Source organism: Nesoenas mayeri (assembly GCF_963082525.1).
Source record: "Nesoenas mayeri genome assembly, chromosome: 12".
Lineage (NCBI taxonomy): Eukaryota > Metazoa > Chordata > Aves > Columbiformes > Columbidae > Nesoenas > Nesoenas mayeri.
The window spans coordinates 13,139,234-13,153,595 of NC_137547.1; the positions used below are offsets into that span (position 1 = coordinate 13,139,234).

Genomic DNA, 14,362 nt, shown 5'->3' on the forward strand with positions numbered 1-14,362 from the left:
CATTTCACAGCTCTACTGGTATGGAATATACCTGTAAAACAACTACCCAAACGCAGGGAGCACACTGCCATTGCCAGCTTCAGGAGGAAGCCAGAATGTGGTTCTTCCAGAACAGTCAGAATGACAAAAACACATTAAGCTGCTCAGACTGAGACACTTGCAACTCAAACAGCTTTGTGAGCAGCTTAAAGGGGTTGAGCAGCTGCATCTTACTGAAAAGAAACAACGTGTTGTGGATGAACTTTATTACGCAGATCTTAACCTGGTATTAAATGACTTTTCACAAAGAAAACTTTGTGAATTTCTAGAGAAACCAGTCTTCTCCATCTGGACTACAGCGGCCAACAGAGCTAGCCAAACCCACTGAAGTCCACAATGAAAATGGTACAGCAATGTACAGAAAAACTCCCTTTTTCTCTTAAAATTGTTAAAGACATAGCGGAGTTATCAAAACATTGGATCAGAGGTGTACCTGGCACAACACTAGGTTCTAGCATGCCTCTCTATTTCTCTGTACTGCCTCACCACAGCGGGATGGACTAAAGTAATCCCAAGGCGCTCTCAGCTCTGTTTGGAGTTGGCTTCAGGTTTCATGAATACATGAAGATGAGCAGGTTTTAATTAATATTAATTAATATGCTCATCTCATTTCAGGCAGTAACTGAATGGTATGGCCTAATGATATTACAAGCATTTATTTCTATCACAGCCAAAGTCAATATCTGACAAGTGAAACAGATAGAGCTCTGCAGAGCTTGTCAGCCCACCAGGAGAGTCTACAAGAGAATACAGGAGAAGCGATACTGGACAGGGGAGTTCACTTGTTGCCAGTAATATGTTACCAGTAATACTATTATTATCCTTATACATGTGTTACAATCAGAAAGGGTTTCCACAGCAACCAATAATGTGTAAAAGCATACCCTAAGTGTAAAGACTTAAGAGCCAGATTTGCAAGATTGCATTTCTCCAGCTTACACCATGCTATTGTGTATCAAAGGGAACATCAAGGAATCCCAATTTCCCTATTAGGATCCTCATCAAGATCCCAGAGCAAATAAGGGGCTCACCGAGCTTCCATGTTTCCAACCACGCGCAGGTAGTTCTTGTGCCGCCGAATTCTTCTTTGAACCTCGTGAAACAGGTAGCGCAGCTGCATGAAAATCACCAGGCTCGCCATTGACAACCAGATATTGCCAAACAGCTTTGGGGGGAAAAAAAAAACCAAACAAAAACCAAAAAACAGAATGGTGATTAGAAACAAATGCCACGGGAAACAAGAGGCTGCTACAAGAAACTGCACCAGGTCTTAATAGAAAAAGAAATCAAGAAACCAGCACTGAAGAATGTTTCTTTTGTGGAGACCACTCCGACTAACCACACGTGTCCATAAGTATTACTGGTTGTTACATCTTCAGATATAACATAAGCAGCACAGCATTTGTAATAAAGATAAACTGCATTCGGTCCTGTTCAGCTTAATGTCCCCTGCTGCCAATGAAATAATTCAGTTTGATATTCCTCTATTACAAAGCCAATTAAACACCTAGTAAACAGATAATTATAGAGTAGTTAACAGTCCATAATAAAGTTATTTGTGAGGACTCCAATTACACAGGAGGAAAGAATGCCAGAACCCACCACGCTATATCTTCATCTTCACTTAAATAACTTCTCTGTAATATTTGGTTCTTAAAATAAGCAAAGCAAAAAAATATTTAAAATATGTATACCTAGCACCCTTTATTTTAAGGCCCATCTATTTGCTTAACATTATGTCCAGTATTTCATACCAGCATATGAATATGATGCATCAAGTCCAGTGAAAGCAAGGTTAGCTCCATGATGAAATCTGTGTAGTAAACGTAAGTGCCTTTGCCCTCCCACGTTCCTTCATGGTTGAGATCCCACAGATGAATTACATATCTGCAAGAGCACGGAAATTAACATTATTTCATCTTTTTTCGTTAAATAGCACCTCTAACATTCAAACATCCATTTTTTAAACAACTTCTGGATATGGATTATTTGCCCTTTCTAAGCCCAGTGCCCACACTCTGCTTTCCTGGGGGACTGTTTTTAATGTTGTTGGTTTCAAACAGCATCATTTTAAAATGGCAAAAAGCAATCAATGCTTAGCCCACACTGGCATCACAGATACCACCAGCTGTCAGAGCAGATGTAGCATTTGCTTAAAACTCCTGTGAGTACCAGAAGCCAATCTTGGGATTATAGTAACTACAGACCCACATTTTTCAGGGTGTGAGGTGTTTCTCAGGTGAGGCATTCGTTTGGCAACATACCTGAAATGCCAATAGTAACTCAGACAAAGAGGTTCTGTGCTACACGTCATGTCCTACATATGCATAAATGTGTGCATTACAGATAAACACACGTGCTGCTTTTTCAAAGCAAAAGCTCTAGAGATTAAGATCTGAAAAGAAACCCAGTAGGATGACAGTAAGTAGTATATATCAACCCTCATACAGCAGCACCGATGCATTTTAATCTCTGCCTCGAGCCATCAGCACCCACTAAAGCTACCTACTAAAAGAACTGCAGAATTCATGCTTAAAAATAGTACAGGCTAAGGTTAACCAGCTTTGTCCATCTCCAAACGTGCACTTGCAATTCAACAAGGTAACTACATACACCTCTGAAATCAACAAATGCTATATGCACTACCTTCCTGAACAACCATCCTGCAAAACATAAACTACTCACCGTAAGATCACATGAGCAGTTCTCACTGTCACAAGAAGAGACTGGGGACAGAAAAATAAAGGTACATTAACGACATCCTGGCAGGGACGGTGGTGCCAAGGCCGGAGCTGAAGGGCTAAACCACAAAATGCATTTAGTGCAGCTTAACAAGTTCCTGTGAAGCAACAGTCGCTATAGATGACTGTGTGCACAGAATACCTGTGACAAAGATGAAGCTTATAAATAAACATGGAAAACATGACTCTCAAACACACAATGGTCTTGGAGCAGCCACTAGCACCAATGTTAAGTCTCACTTTTTGCCCTACTAAGTAGGACATATCATCTTTTTTGATTCTTATCACTCAGTGAGTGTAGAGATCACAATCCCACAAACTACCTTTCCTCATGCCAGTGCTCAAGAAAAATCTGAAGAACTGAACAGAAGCAGGAATTTGAGGAAGAACCATGGAAGCACTTCCAAATAATTTACCCCTTTTGCCAAGATGTGAATGCTACAGCAGTAACCCTTCTCTTTAATCATACTTACTTCTAAAGGCTAAGCACAAATAAAAAAAATGAGTATATCAGAAAGTGTAAGTAGATCAAAAGTGTAAAGACAAATGACCACAAAGAACGGTTTCCAGTATTAAAAACAGCACAGAAGCAGTATCAAAACCACTAACTTCCCAATATAGCAACGAAACAGTTGGTTTGAATTAATTTTTCCATCTGTAAAAAGCATTCTTAAAATGCTTCTGTGCATGTTTAACCCTTAGCAATATCCAGCATATCTGCCAACTGTTTACTAGTTGGCTTTAAAGTAAGTACTGCTGTGACTATTTGAATACCACTGCAATCTTTTATCCACATAAGGGATTCAGGATAAGATGCACACATCATTCAAATAACAAAAAAAAGTCAGGAAGATGACAGCAAGTCATCTAGCATGGTATTCTGTTGCCATCACAAACATCTTTCATAAAAAAGTTAAATTAGCACACCACGTGCTCCTGCAAAGCACTCTAACGAGACGCTCTTCTGGCTCCTGTTACACTGCATGTGGGTACCAGAAAGATCCTACATCTTGTTCACATGAGGTTTTTGGGTACGGAGAAACTCTGGGCAGACCACAGAGGAAAAGTAAACACATCCAAATTCTAGCCATGTAAGTGGTGAAACAGAATGATGGCCTGAGCTGCTGGATGAATGTGCCATTGAGCACAAATCTGTGCCTAAACCAGTACACACGGCAGAAAGTCTCCAATAAGGAAGACAGCTGTCAGGCAGAAATCTGAAGAGTGACTTTTGAGAAGTTAAAAGTTGACAAGACATAACTTATCCTGGCTAGTGCTGAGGCAGCAAAAGCAACAAGATTAAAAGGACGAGCTAGTGCAGATTTGGTCAAGGCACTTGTCTCTGGTTCCTCCACTGTTTCAAGAAATGCATTTCAGCGTTCTGACAAAATGAGCACTTTGCACAAAGTACAACATTGCATTACAAGTTACACATCTCCATAATCTGAGGTTCTAAATGGACAGCAGGACATTTTCAGTGCCAGCACCTCTAAAGCTCTTGCTCTGCTCCACTATACACACACTTATTGCCCAGGGACTCCGCGGTACTGGCAGATACTGGTCACACAGATAAGCACACAAATGGGAAGCATTAAACCCTGAGATAATGGATGCAGCATGAGAAGCTACACAGGAAAATATACTGTTACCTGTAAGGTACAATTCTAAGATTTGAGTATCAGTATCATTATACGGCCTTAGCTGAGATGTATGAAACAGGATCAAAGGACAGCTGCTATAGGAATGGAGTAATCTTCCTTACAATAAAAAAGGTGCAAAGATAGACCGGACATTACTTGCTACACTATAATTCTCAAATACCATATATTAAGGCAAAAAGCCTTAATGCTCACTTAAAAACACAGACTGTCCTTATTTGACTCTGGGCAATTTCACATTTCACATCCATCCTTTGCAAGACAGAAAATGCTGACAACACTGAAGAACGGGAAGCCCAACTAGAACCCAACAAAAACATCTGTATTGCTTTCTTGAAAACCCTGAGGCACCAAGCGAAATCAGTTTGCAGGGTCAGGAGAAAGATGAATAGCTTAATGTAACTTAATGTAATTAAATACACACTAATGGAATACGTTTGGCAGGGTCCCTCTCGAACAGCATCACACAAGCCATCACGAGGAAAACATTCTAGTCTGCAAGATTTAACACTTTTTGCTGAGCTTGGGGACTGCCACGAGGTGTCACTGCTAGTAACTGTAGAGAAAGAAACCTCAATGTTTTATTCCACTTACACGAGTGCCAGGTATTAAAATCAAGGAAACTACTTATGGTTACCAAACCCATGTAGAACATATTTAAAAGCTTCAGGAAAGGGTGAGATATTAGACAATCTCATGTGAGGAAAGATTAAACAAACTACGATTATTTTGCTTGGAAGAAAAGTCAGAAGGGGATCAAGACGAAGGTCTATAAAGTCACAAATGGTGTGAAGAAGAGTAAACAGGGAATGAGTCTGTGCAGTTTTTCACATAAATGTATTAGATGATAGGCAGGGACATTATCAGACAGGTGATGCAGAACAACTTTGCCTCCACAAAGCCAAGTTAAATGTGGAATTTGTTGCCTTTAGATATTGCAGAGGCCAAAGTATAAATGAGTTCAATAAATGATCAGTCAATTTTCCAGAGTCCATGTGAGGATATCAAACCCAATAGGCTTGTGCAACCCTCAGCCCAGAAACGTCCTCAAACACTGGCTGCTGCAAGCAAGGGTAGGAGACCCTTTCCTAGACACTCCCCACAGAGCTCCTCTGCTGTCCGGCAGCTGCCCCAGCTGGTGCTGTGGCCAGGGCGCACACACGGTTGCTGGCTGAGCCATCCTTTGTTAACATGGAGACAGAACAGCTCTCACTGAAACAGCTGAGTCCCATCCTGCAACCCCAAAAGCATACATGGTCCAGTGCTAACAAGGGAACACTTTGACACCTTAACACTCCCCGATAAACCTACACCATGCTGGTACAAGGCTGATAAATCCATCTGCCAAGCCCAGATAAGAGACACACCACCACCAAGACCCCACCTACGAGAGACACACCACCACCAAGACCCCACCTAAGAGAGACACTGACAAATCTTCAACACCATTCCACAGTGTAATTACAAATCTGGTCTCACTTATTCTCGTATTTAGGGAAAAGTGAACTGACAAATAACTGAACTGTGGTGTGACCAGCATCATATTCTCCTACCAGCTGACTGTTTTCTTTTCTCCTCAGTAACTCCAAGTATGAATTCAAGATAGGAGAAGAAAAATAAACCATATATGCTACTTGTAATCTGAACTAAGAGCTTCCTCAGGCAGAGCGCAACCACCCACCTGTCCTGGGTTTGGCTGGGATAATCTTCACAGGAAGGTGGGAGAGTTGACTGGTCAGGGAAAGGGGATCACTGCCTGGGAGTGGGCTAGGCATCACTGGGTGGTGAGTGACTGCACTGTGTATTCCTCACCTGTATATTATCTTATTGTTGTTTACCTCTTCCTTTGCTGTCCCGCTAAACTGTTTTTATCCCAACCCAAGAGTTTTACCTTTTTTTTTCCCCGATTCTGGCAGGATGGAGAGAAATGAGTGAGTGGCTGTGTGGTACTTAGTTTCCAGCTGGGGCTAAACCACACCACCACCGTAACATCAAAAACATACTGACGTTCACTCCACAAACATATTGATGTTTACTCCACACTGCAAAGGGTTCAGAAGAGCACAAACACAAGTTGCTCATCTCAGCTGAGAATGCATCTCTTTGAACAAACACAAGCAAATCCCACAAGCAGGCCTTAAGGAAAGAATGTTAGTCTCATTCCTGTTTGGGAGGAATGAAATAGGAAAGACAACCTCAAAGAAACAGGCTGAGGTGCACACTACACTTTCATATATGCTCCCTCTGTCTCTCTAGTGGCCTTTTCAACTAACCCTTCCTGCAAAGCTCACGAAGCACAAGCATTATTTTTTCATAGGCTGCCATGTGATGTCAGTGTCATCTTACGGATTTATCCTCTCATTCTCTTTCTCAGACAAAGATTGTTTTTTCCTTGACAGCTTAAACCCTAAAGAGAGAAAGCATGCAGATCTGGCTACTCTAAAACAGAGGAGGGCTTGTTTGCTTCTCTGGAGTTTCTTCCTTGTGGGAAACTGAAAGAAAACCCACTGTGGGCCATGTTACCCCCACGTGAAGGACGAAAAGCAAAGCAGAAACCACCGCACGTATGAAGGAAGTCTCACCTCTGCTGCCATGAAAGCCAGCGTGTGCATGCCATGGGTGTAGCCAATAATCCCACAGATGACGGCTAATCCGCAGCAGGACAGGAGCATGGCTATGAGCAGGGTCAGGACTCTGATGTGGCTGCTCATGGGTGTGGTAGGAGAAAAGGAAAGCTGCAACAAAAAACACTTTAAATACATAACAGGTTTAAAGGAGTCCTTCATCCACCCTGCCTTCCACAGTCACCTCACCAAACAGGTTCTTATTCAGGAAAATTTTTTGCTTTCTAGAATAAAACCAATTTCACGACCCAAATCACACAATGTAGTAACAAATGATACAGAATAAAGCTAAAACCACGCAACGTCTCAAAGTCTTGTTCATCTCGCTGTCATTTACGTTCACCAGGATTTTAAAGCCAGAGGGATCATTAGGATTATTTGGTCTAATGTCCAGATCACCTCTGCATAAAAATCATAGACACCTTCTCACATGGTAGTTTCTGCATCAAATCCATGGCGTCTGCTCAGGATGAACATGTGCTTTAGAAAGACACCTAACCTTAATATATAGTCTTTGAGCAATAAGCATAATTGTTCTGCCAGTTTTTCACCTTACAGCTGATCTGAATTCATTCAGCTTTATCTTCCAGCCTCTAGTTCTTCCAATGTTATTTTCTTCTGGAAGAAAGAGACATCTCCCCCAAAAATTTAACTTGCAGCTAAAGAAGGCCAGACAGAGTCTACTGAAAATAGCTGTATCATTCAATAGCATGTATAGAATACTAATTTTCTAAACTACCTTAACAGTTGGCTACACCTAGGCTGTCCAGGTCAAAGACAATCCAAGAGACAAAATATTTAGGTGGTCCGTCCCCTTATTTTTCAGGGCAGGAAGGGGGAAGAACAGGCCAAGGAAAGAAGGAGTTCCCCAAAGCTTCACGCTGGTCTGACTGATGAAGTTGAGTCAAATGTTTTGTTTTTACAACGGTTCTTTCTTCCTTGTTTATATCTGGTTCAGTTCCACAGACCCCTGAGTTTGCAAGGCAGATCACACAAGTACCATTTGTCCAAGTAAGGAATTACGATATATGCTCTGAACGTGGAAGGAATATAATAACAATTTCTTCCCACATGAGCTTTGTTCTTTAACAGCTTTCTGAACAACACTAAAAATAGCAAATGACTGCCTTGTTCGCTTCTGTCTCAATTTTCCGAAGCCCAACCAATCTAGTTTCAAGTTGAGTTCTTAGCTACTTGTGAATTAACAGGCCTCACTGGTTATTAATAAAAATTTAAAAACTACCAAAAAGAAATTCACAGATTCAACTTAGTTCAAACTTCTATTCCAGGACAGAGGGGCTGAGGAAAATGCATGTCCATTCCAGATGTTTAAAGGACAAGTTTTACTGTTCAAATTCCAGTTCCTCCTTCCTCACCTAGCCTTCAATTTCTGCATCTCTACTAAATTTATTCTTGGTATTAACAGAAACCGCTATGTAGCTATGGAGAAAGTTGCACTGTATGTTGCAAAGACAGCGGCAATCAATATTTGGTAGATGTAAATAATCTTGAAACCTGCACAAACAGCCTTCAGAGGTGAAACCCAAAGGCCACCAATCCCAGGGATGTTCTCTTGTCAAGATTTTTTCACTAAGGGCAGCCAGGAAAACATCTCCCACAGTTACATAACACTAATTACAGGGCACATAAAAGGAACAACTTATCAAAGAAAATAAGTAACTTCAGCTCCATTTGTCTGACGGGAAAACTGAAGGAGTAAGATTGACATTGCACTTTGAAGCAAGCGTGTTCAGCACTGCCAGGTGAGGAAAAGGTCAAACCGATCTGTTCCTAATCAACTACGAGCCAGTGTCCGAACCAGACACAGAATTTGCATGTCTCAAAAGACAGCCCTTAATCAAAACTTACATATTCAAATCGATCCTTGCAGAGCTGAACCATAAGATGAAGAAATACAAGTCCAGAGAACCAGAGGCACCACATCACCACTTCTTCCACTGTCTGAACATTCAGCACACCAAAAATGAAGATGAACTTGTAGAAAATGAAATTCCAGAATTTATCCTTGAGATGCTGTAAAGCAAAACATTTGGTTAGTGCAGTGAAAGCACTGAAAATCTACATGCAAGGGAGAGAATGAGGGAAAAGGAAAAAAAGATGGAGGTAGAAATGTGACAATACATCAGTAAAAGCCTGCTGCGTGCACATCTTGAATAGTATTTGTTACCCTAACTGAATTAAAAATATATTAGAAATATTAGTGGCCCTTAGTATCTACCCAGTCTTTTGTACCACCCGCAGCATAACTGATCTCCAGTTTGATTTTCCATACCCAAGCAACTCATCTAATGGGCTGCAAACACAAAGTCCTCTTTGCTAGAAGAACTGCTACCATTAGTCACACAAGATGCCCAAACCTTGCTTCCAAAAACCTGTCAAAATGATGATGATTAAGAAAAGATGACAAAGCCTGCTCTTAAAAAGCACAATGCCTACAGTAGAGAAGGAGACTGATGAGCAATTTAAAAAAAAATCCCACGCACACACAGTATAAAAGAAACAATACGATGGTCTCAAGCAGCACATAGTAAGCCAGCTTCTTGGAGATTAAAAAATTAATGAAATAAAATATTTTGTTAAAGAACACGATGAAGTCACCAGGAGTTTGGTTAAGACAGGCCCCAAATTCCTTTGTGATGTGGCCATTTTTGGCTCGCCAATATTAATAACCAGCTTTCCTTTACATGAGAACTGAAGCACATGCAAATGGATTCACACTGTTACTGCTTTTCACTTCAGTTTTTAAGAGGGTAGAGAACATCCTGGAAATTATCATGGCTTAAAATTCCACACCCTTACAGTCAACGCAGACTGGAAAGAAAATTTGGCCCAATTCAGTTTTGAGAGTGCCTTGTTTTTAATACACTCCACTCGGAGGCTCTGTGGGGTTTGAATCACAAACACAATAGGCTTTGAGAGGTCCATGGCTATTAATGAAGCTTTACATGCCTCAGTTCTGCGTGTCAAAAATCCTCATGGCCTGATTTTTCCTAAAGCACTGCATTTACACACTTAAAAAAAAAATGAACATACTTCAAACCACTGCCACTGAGCTCACACAGAGCAACTTATACATTTGCCTTTCTTTTTTTTTAAAAAAAATATACAGATACTATACAAACTGCTGCTGCTTTTATCTTCTGCATGATACTGTTTCTAAAAAGCCTGGACTTCAATAGTTCCCTCGCTGAGCTTTTAAACATTCTCACTGAGCTCAAGAGCAGGACTAAACAGCTTTTCAGCCCGCTTGCCTCCTTTCTCCAGGCATACACCTGCCCACTCCCCTGTAAACCTGAGGGCAGGTAAACCACTCGCACCTATCTGAGGATGGAAAACACTTCTCCGGCAGTCAAAGCACAAAACAAGGTACAAGAGGCGGCTCAGCCTGCCAGTGTCGATAACTAACTACAAAACACAATGGAGAAATGCTGCCAAACGCAAACTGAGTAGAGAAGAACACTTTATAAATAGTCTGAAATGAGGGTGCACTTGTAAGAAATCTGAAAAAGTTCATTAAGGAAGCAGTATTTTCAATTTGACTATAAGTTTATAAAATACAACAGCAATAAGGAGAAGCAAAAGTTCTGTTCAGAAACCAAGTGGAAGCTTGTGGCTGTGGATATCCTAGCTAACCGTGAAGGGTTTCCCGGGCAGACTCTTCTGTATGCTTTTACTGGACAGCATTTTCAAAGGCAAGAAGTATAATGGTAAGACTTAAGTTGTTCTAAAACTCATTTTTCTCGTGTACTTTCAAGCAATTCCACACAGAACACCACACCAGTCGTACACCAAAAATAATGAACCACAGATACCCAAGGCAGCAAGTGGCTGTCTTACCTGCCTTTCACTGACGCGAAGGGGACCAAACACCATGCACTGGATGAGCTTAGCAACCAACATCAGAAAACAGCAGGCAGTGTTCACTAGTACCTGGAAAGAAATAAAGCAGTCAGCGACAAATACTTTTGCCCTATTTAGAAACACAGAGAGAAAGCAAAAGAATGCGTCTAACAAAACCTACCATTGTTCACAGACTAGTTTCAGTTGCCTTTTATTTTTTGGTGAAATTTAAGCCTGGCCTCTTCCAAGACACATACAATAGCTCATAAGTCACTTAACTTTCTTCTAGACATACTAACACAGTCAGTTTGATACACCAGCATATCCAACAGACAAACATACCTCTTCATGATAAATTGGTTTTTATATATTAACAAATCTTAGCACCAAGGAACATTGGGAGAAAGTTACAGATCACCAAGATGCTCATTTTGTTTAACATATGGCAGATGAGAAAACTCCAGTGTGAATCTGTTGTTACAGAAAAAAGATTCAGACACTGTTTTGAAACATACTGAGTAACACACACTCCTGTAACAACAAGGCTTAAATCCCTCTCAGGAAAAGTGCTTTAAAGCAAAGCAGCAGGGAGCAGAACACATGGGCCTGGGAAAACTGTCTCTCACATTTGACAAAGACACCTGTAATTGACTTTTGACCTACAGAGAACACTAAAAAGGGGAGGAAGGGGTGACGAAGCTGCCTCACACTGTCATTTCTCTAAAGGACACGCAATCAGCTTTTCCAGGGCTCGTTATTTAAGGCCCTTAGACCAAGTTTCACCAGGTTGACTACTGTATTTGGTATATTCAAAAATCAGCGGCTCAGCCAGGCAAGCACATTGTAAAGCAGATGTGCAACCAACACCACCTTTGACTGAGAGACACACAGAAGTTCAATAGCAGCAGCTCAGCCAGGTTTTTGATATCTCCTTGTTGAGCCTTTATTTCAAATACAGAAATTAGTGAGCCAAGATTCATACACCACTGCCAGGTTCGGTTTAAAGAGATACAGAAAACTTTGTTTTTCTTAAACGGTGAGAATGCTTCCTCTTACCCGCACGACTTTAAATGCTACTTCAAAAACAGAAGGCAAAGGTTGGGCTGGAGCACCCGGTGCTGCTCACAGCGGTTCCCGGCGAGCAGGGCACACCGCCTGCGAGCCGCGCAGGTGCAGCGCCCGCCAGGCACCCGGGAGCCTCACCCAACACACCCGCGGCGACGGGCGGAGCTCGGGGACAGGGACAAGCACCCAGCTGAACCTGCCGGGCGCTCGGCTTCAACCCGGCCCGGGGAGCGCGGGGGACACCGCGGGGGCAGCCGGGCCAGCGGCTCCCGCCTCTCCTCCCCCAGCGGCCCGGGAGCCCCCTCTCGGTTCTGGGAGCAGCCGGCAAACCGCAGTAAGGAAGCAAGCCCCTCCGCGGCCCGCCCGCCTGCCCTCGCCGCCAGCCGCGGTGAGGTGCTGCCACAGGCCGCCCCGGCTACCCCCGGCCAGGCCGCGGGGCCCGCAGCGCCGCTCCACCGGGCCCAGTCCGCCACCCGCCCGGCCGGGCCCGCAGGCCCCGCCGCCGCCCGCCCCGCTGCGCTCACCCAGACGCAGAGGCTGTCGGAGAACAGGTAGTAGGCGACGTCCAGGGCCCGCGGGCCGCCGCGGCGCAGGGGCTCGGCCAGCTCGGTGCCCGCCGCTTCGCTGTCCGGCTGGGCGCCGCCGGGGGCCTGGCTGAGGGCGCGGTAGGCGCTGAGGCCGGTGCCCAGCAGGGCCAGGGCGCTGAGCGCCGTGTAGGTGCGGAGGCTGGGCCAGGGGAAGCGCTCCAAGAACAGCAGCGGCATCGCGGAGCTCTCGCCGCCGCCCGGCCGCGGCCCCGGCCCGGCCCGCCGCGCTCCCTCCGCTCCTGCGGCCTAGCGCCCGCCCCGCCGCCCCTCCCCGGGGCCGGGCCGGGGGAGGAAACGGGCCCGAACCACCCCCGCCCCGGCTCCGAGCACCGCGTCCGCCCGCCCCGGCCCGGGCCGCGCTGAGTCACGGCCGGGGCGGCGCTTCCAGCCGGGCCCGGCGGTGCGGGAAGCGCCGGACCCCCCGCCCTGCCCGCCGGGAGGAGGCTCCGCAGCCGGACCGCTCCGGGGCTGCTCCCCGCCAGCAACCAGCGTTGGGGGATTGGGAAAGATCAGGAGTTCTCCTGAGGTAACTCCGGAACCTACAGGCACGGAGTCACAGGAGAAAGCCGAGCACTGCACCCCACACCTGCGGCACTTCCAGAGGCGGCTCAGTGCACTCGGGAGATAAACTACTCCAACTCAAACCAGCACGCAGCGATGGGAGGTGCGGGACGCTGGTCAGTGCCGGGCCGTGACAGCAGCGCCCTGCTCCTTGTCGCTCCTGTAGTGTCTGACTTCCAAACCTCCTTCCTCTTCCTCACTTGCCCCTGCAAGAGTTGTTCCGTCTGCACTCTGCCGCTAGCTTTATTCTTCCCATCCAGCAGTTGCCTAAGAAACCATGTTTTGCTAACTGTATGTCTGTGCCACAGTACGAGCAGCAGCTGAGGGACCTGGGGGGTTCAGCCTGGAGAACAGGAGGCTTCTTAACTACTCTATAACTTGTCACTCTCTATAACTACCTGAAAGGAGGTTGTAGCATGGAGGGGGTTGGTCTCTTCTCCCAAGTAGCAACTGACAGGATGAGAGGAAACAGCCTCACGGGAGGTTCAGATTGGATATTAGGAAAAAATTAATCATGGAAATGGTTGTCAGGAATTGGAACAGGCTGCCCAGGGCAGTGGTGGAGTCACCATCCCTGGAGGAGTTTAAAAGGTGTTTAAATGAGGTTCTTAGGGACATGGTTTAGTGCTAGAGTTAGGTTATAGTTGGACTTGATGACCCTGAGGGTCTCTTCCAATCGAAACAACTCTATCATTCTACAATTCTACATTTTCCATTATTTTTTTCAGTATTGATCCCGTACTGCCCAGCTTCAATTTGCCTGAAGCATCAAGATGTCACAATTGTTCTGCACATAGCTTAACAGTACAACTGGCCACAGAACCAAGCTCTTTGGCATGCTTCAGTTCCCTGTGGCACACACTCTCCAACACTGCCTTCATAAATGAAGACAGTGCACAAGCAACAGGGCACTTTCTGATCAGAGGCAGAATTTGGAAACAAGTCTTTTAGAAATAGCTAAGCAAAACTTTGGAAGGCTAAAGGCATTAGAAAGTGACACATCCAAGCAGAGTTGATCTTTAGCCAAGTATGTAAAAAATCCAAAACTAGTAAATGTTGGTATTTTCTACCTGCAAGACTGAAATGTTGAGAAGCACCACAAGTATGGGTAGCCCTTGCAGTATGACCCAGCACACTGGTCTGCTACAACAGCTCAGCATAACATGGAACCACTTGCATACCGCATGGGCAAAACTTTTCAACATGACCCAGATTCTCTCATGTGG

The 14,362-nt window shown here is 44.5% G+C and overlaps 1 protein-coding gene across 2 annotated transcripts in view; it reads right to left on the minus strand.

The window, feature by feature from the left end:
• The window catches only part of AMFR (autocrine motility factor receptor), a 29,532-nt gene extending 16,608 nt beyond the window's left edge, over nt 1–12,924 (minus strand). The window contains exons 1-7 of one of the 2 annotated variants that reach the window (XM_080352326.1): nt 12,513–12,924; nt 10,921–11,013; nt 8,932–9,096; nt 7,021–7,173; nt 2,725–2,765; nt 1,794–1,926; nt 1,071–1,204 (exon numbers count right to left, since the gene is read on the minus strand). In XM_080352326.1, the coding sequence (XP_080208452.1) occupies nt 1,071–1,204; nt 1,794–1,926; nt 2,725–2,765; nt 7,021–7,173; nt 8,932–9,096; nt 10,921–11,013; nt 12,513–12,752 (959 nt within the window). In that variant the 5' untranslated portion in view covers nt 12,753–12,924. Of the gene's footprint in view, nt 1–1,070; nt 1,205–1,793; nt 1,927–2,724; nt 2,766–7,020; nt 7,174–8,931; nt 9,097–10,920; nt 11,014–11,979; nt 12,485–12,512 lie in introns of those variants that run through there. The other variant, XM_080352327.1, reaches the window with a different exon arrangement.
• Between the last annotated feature and the right edge of the window lie 1,438 nt (nt 12,925–14,362).